The 5,429-nt window shown below is 33.0% G+C and overlaps 1 protein-coding gene across 1 annotated transcript; it reads left to right on the top strand.

Moving 5' to 3' along the window:
* The first annotated feature begins 419 nt into the window (after positions 1-419).
* On the top strand, positions 420-2,173 carry LOC118057247 (UDP-glycosyltransferase 88B1). Its single transcript, XM_035069763.2, has one exon. It carries the CDS (start codon positions 499-501, stop codon positions 1,933-1,935), a length of 1,437 nt encoding a protein of 478 aa, XP_034925654.1. The 5' UTR covers positions 420-498; the 3' UTR covers positions 1,936-2,173.
* Positions 2,174-5,429: the final 3,256 nt, after the last annotated feature.

The following is a 5,429-nucleotide window of genomic DNA, read 5'->3' as shown; positions in this document are numbered from 1 at the left end:
TTTCTTCTTCTTTTGTAATATACCTAAATATTAGGTATTATAATATTTGTCAATATTTGATTGTAATTCGGATCATAAAAAAAATGTAGATGTTTCAACTATTTTTTAACTCAATATTACAACTCAATATTACACTCGGAACTGATTTTTATTCCAAAGCCGATTAATTATAATAGTATCACATGAAATGATTTTACTATGCTTGCTCATGATATTTTTTAAAAATTGCTTTCAACTGAAGTAATATATATAATATTAGTATATTAAAAAAATTAAAAAAAAAACAATTTAATACTATTTTTTTTTTTACTGTAAAAAGCCATTTGAAATACAGGCAGTAATCGACTGGAAAAACAAACACTCAATCACTTGAAGGGGAAGCCCACAGAAAACACAAGTTAAATTGCATATAAAGCACATCCAAGGTTCTCACTGTGATCTCCACATCTCCATCTTTCTCTCTTTCGGTGGTTGTGCGAAAAGAGAGAAGCCTGCCTGATGGAGGATACCATAGTCTTGTATCCATCACCTGGCAGAGGCCACTTATTCTCCATGGTGGAACTAGGAAAGCAAATTCTCGAACACCACCCTTCAATCTCAATTACAATCATAATCTCCGCCATGCCAACTGAATCAATCTCCATTGATGACCCCTACTTCTCCACACTCTGTAACACCAATCCCTTCATAACTCTTATTCACCTCCCTCAAGTTTCTCTCCCTCCCAACACCTCCTTTTCTCCTCTAGATTTCGTAGCCTCTTTCTTTGAGCTCCCTGAGCTCAACAACACCAACCTCCACCACACCCTCTTAAATCTTTCTAAATCCTCCAATATAAAAGCCTTGATTATAGATTTCTTCTGCAGTGCTGCTTTTGAGTTTGTGTCCTCTAGACACAACATCCCCATTTACTTTTTCTTCACTACTGGTGCAAATGGCCTCCCCATGTTTCTTCACCTCCCTATCCTTGATAAGATCATCACAAAGAGCTTGAAAGACCTTGACATGATTATTGATTTACATGGCATGCCAAAAATTCCATCAAAAGAGGTGCCACCGGCTATTTCTGACCGGTCTCACAGAGTTTACCAATACTTCGTTGACACTGCCAAGCTGATGATCAAGTCTGCAGGACTCGTAATAAATACATTTGAGTTACTTGAACGGAGGGCACTTCAGGCAATACAAGAAGGAAAGTGCGGCGCCCCGGATGAGCCAGCACCGCCATTGTTTTGCGTGGGTCCACTTTTAACCACCAGCGAAAGCAAAATCGAACACGAGTGTCTGACTTGGCTTGACTCGCAACCAACCCGCAGTGTTTTATTTCTTTGTTTCGGCAGCATGGGAGTCTTCAGTTCGCGTCAGTTAAGGGAAACGGCTATTGGGTTGGAGAAAAGTGGTGTTAGGTTCTTGTGGGTGGTGCGTCCTCCCCTGGCTGATAGTCAAACCCAAGCAGGCAAGTCAAATGAGCCATGTTTGGAATTACTTTTGCCAGAAGGGTTCTTGGAGAGAACCAAAGATCGGGGATTTCTAGTGAATTCATGGGCACCACAAGGTGAAATACTCAACCACGGCTCGGTTGGAGGGTTTGTGACTCATTGTGGATGGAATTCTTTACTTGAAGCCCTGTGTGCTGGGGTGCCAATGGTGGCTTGGCCTCTGTATGCAGAGCAAAGGATGAATAGGATTTTCATGGTTGAGGAAATGAAGGTGGCTCTAGCATGTAGAGAAGCTGAGGACGATCAGTTTGTGAACGCGGCCGAGCTGGAGGAGCGTGTGATTGAGCTGATGAACTCGAAGAAAGGTGAAGCTGTTCGAGAAAGGGTTCTGAAACTTAGGGAGGATGCGGTGGAGGCAAAGAGTGACGGAGGATCTTCTTGCATAGCCATGGCTAAGTTGGTGGATTCTTTTAATAATTGGAAACCGCGGGCTTGAAACCGTTAGTGTTCAACAATGGGATCTATCTTGTTTGCTTATCATTTACCCGAACATGAACTTTCAATATGTAATCTTTCAAAAGAAAAGTAAATTCAAATTAAGTTCCAATGTTCCTAATAAAGTCCCTGATGAGACTAGGATTTGTGATGTATCAAGCCATTTTTATTTCACTAATTCCATAATGCTCTGTTTGCTAATGCGGCGGTAATAAATTGCTTATTAGCATGTTTTTTAAGTTGTTTGAAAGAAATATAAATTATTATTTTTTGTTTTTTTAATAATTTTAATGTATTAATATTAAAAATAAAAAACCTAAATAAATATAATCTTGTTATATTTTTAATTAAAAGATATTTTCACAAAAAATATCATGCAATATGCAATACATTATCAAGCAAAACAGTTTATATATTCATGACAACAAATCGCAAATAATAGGGTATTGATAACTTGGAACAAAAAATAATAAATGATCATGTGCACACGTTGGTGACTAATAAAAAAAAGTTACATGGTACCAGATGAGATGATATTTGATTGAATAAACTAGCTATAACCCACTCCCCCCTCACACAAACACACATTAGCCATGTGATTCATGCAGAATATTTTGTTTATTTTGTTTATTTTTTGATTTTTTAACTCCTCATTTCACTTTATTTGATATTTAAATCAAAACGATTTATTATCCCATATTAATAAAAACATAAATATATGCTAAAATGCTTCAAATCTCACATTAAAAAATAATATATTATTATAATATTTATATAATAAACTATGAAATAAGTTGGTAATCAACTTAAAAATATGAGAAAACGAAGGGAATTAATAGTTCTCTCTTGAATACTGCTCGAGTGCTAATTAAGTTAATCCAGCATTTAAGAGAATTAAAAGTTGCAGCTCAGTGAAGAAAGGACGTTGAGATTTGGTAGACAGTTCAAATGTCATACTTAATTAGGGAGGGGGTAATAATTATGTTATTTAATCTTGATTGATATTTAAATTTATCTAAAAATAAATACTATTATTTAATCTTGATCTAGTACATATCCTCATTTCCTCTTTTTTTTTTTTTTTTTTTTTTGGGGGGGGGGTTTAGATACGAGAGTACGTTTTTTTAAAATCATTTGAAAAAACAATTAAATGCGTAAATGATTTGAAAATATTATTTGGCTTAAAAAAACGAAGTGACTTTAGGCTGTAGTGAGTCTTAACTTGCTATTTTTAGGCCCGGCCTCGTGTGGGTTTTGGTAAAGTTAGGCCATATGTAATATAGTTAAATTTTCGGCCATCCTGGCTCAGCTCAAGATTGACTTGACTCGGTGAATTCTTAATTATTACGGTAAATTACTTTATTAATTAACAATACAATAAAACATGTGTGGTTTTTTACTATACCAAATCTCTCTGCACGCTCTCTCGTTAATCATTGTGAACTGAAATAGTTAATTTTTTAAAAATATATATATAATTGAGCTCTTTTGAACTAAAATATGTACTCAATTGTATTTTATTTTGGGAGGAAAGGTTGAATTAAAAGTTAAAGGATCAAAGTGAAAATAGTAAGTTAAATTGGTGGTGAATTCAAATTTCACACAAAAAATTCTTGTTTTAGTCCTATACATTTTTTGGTTTATAGGTGATTGACCCCTTTAGTTTTTAGAAATTCAATTTTGGTATTGCATTTTATTTCCCTTTTTTTTATTAATCCTTCTATATGAGTGGAGAAAGAGGCTCGTCGGATTCCAGGTTAATGAAAGAACATCATCGTTTACATATATTCAGGCCATTAAAACAGTTGGAATTAGTGTCAATGGATTATACTAGATTAGTGGAATCTTATGAAGATTTCTTTAAGCCTTGATATTGCCTAAAAACATATCCAAGTCGAGGACCAGAGAACTTATTTGGTTTGATTTTGTGATTTGAGTTGTTATTTTTCAGCCAAATTGGTTTTTACATGTTATAAGATTGGTTTTTAGGTGTTCTTGGCTTTAAATGGGTTGAAAAAATGGTTTTGTTGGGTTAAAAAACTATAGCCTTGATTTTTCAGCCATCATAATGGTGGTCGACATCTGGGCTAGAAGACAAGGTGTCGTCTATCTTGGCGGGTGACACATCATCTTTGAATTTCAAAAGAAAAAAAAAAGTAAAAAGAGGCGGATGCCAGGTTGTCCACCCATTTGAATAAGAAAAGAAAAAATAGGTCCAATTGTGTGGACCTGGGTTGTTCTTTTTAAATGCCCAATGATGTGCATAACTTTCATCACAAATTAGCATGGTTGACTCAAGTTCACTGTCTTTTTAATCAAATGTTGTTTTTTATCAATTTCATCCTTTAACATTGAGTCAATTTGGGATTGAGTTTTTTAAATTTTTTTGTGAAGATAATCCCTACAAGTTTAGCATGCTTGCCCAACTTAACCTAGGTGGATTAAATGTTTTTCCATCTTACTATTATATTAGAATATCATTCAACTTATTGTTAAAGTCAATTTTATTTTTTAGAAGACATGTTATCAATGGCTAAATATTCTTATTTGCCTGCAAAAGAAATTTTATTATGCTCTGCGGCGTAGCACAATGTATACTAGTATATTCACTAATGCTCCACTGCGGTTCAATATATTTTTTTTTTAAAATTAAATAAAATGTTGAGTTTGAAGATTTTTTTGACAGTATTATTAAATCCAATCAAGCAGTTTGATTTTGAAACCTACCAACCCGGCTACTTGCCTAACTCGAGTTTTGAATTACAGTACTGCATGAGAGCTAATCCAAAGTGAATTATTCAATTTAGTGGGTTCAAAGGCAACTTAAATAACTAGTAAAAACATGACATAATTTTTAAATAAACTTTTAAGATGATTTTTTTTGTTGAGACGAGTCCAGATTAGATCGACCTCGGTCACCTAACGACCTCGATCATAAATTTTAATGAGTTTAATCTATGAAATTTTTGAAATCACAGAGTTTTTTGAATAGTGAAAAACATTTTAAAAAGTATTTAATTATATATTCATATTTGTAATTTCAACTCTTAATTTGTGAGGCATAAAGGCCACATAAATCTTACTAACAAATTATTGATGAACCAAATAGGTGTCCCAAAATGTGCCTATAAAATGGCGTTAAAAGATTGGTTGAATTCTGAAAAGACGAGTGTGTTTGTTTTGGAGGTAGATTTTGTAGTTGTAATTTGAAAAAAATAAATTTTAAAAAAAGTGTGGTTAGTTGTGATTAGCTGGATTTAGTTATATGTTTAGTAAACGTTATGGTTGAAGTTTATGTATAGCAAAAAACATGTATAAAATGTATTGTGTTTGAGTGTGGCATGTTTTTCAAATTGCTTTTAACTTGAAAATGTATTAAAATAATATATATTTTTATTTTTTAAAAATTATTTTTAATATCAACGCATCAAAATAATCTGAAAATATAAAAAAAAATATTAATTTGAAACAGAGAAAAAAATTAAATAAAATTTA

The sequence above is a fragment of the Populus alba genome, chromosome 15 (genome assembly GCF_005239225.2).
Source record: "Populus alba chromosome 15, ASM523922v2, whole genome shotgun sequence".
Taxonomy (NCBI): domain Eukaryota; kingdom Viridiplantae; phylum Streptophyta; class Magnoliopsida; order Malpighiales; family Salicaceae; genus Populus; species Populus alba.
The sequence above is the reverse complement of the archived record's forward strand: the minus strand, read 5'-3'. Positions and strand labels throughout refer to the sequence as shown.

Coding starts and splice junctions, on each gene's coding strand:
- LOC118057247 (XM_035069763.2), top strand. CDS start 499: ATGGAGGATACCATAGTCTTGTATCCATCACCTGGCAGAGGCCACTTA.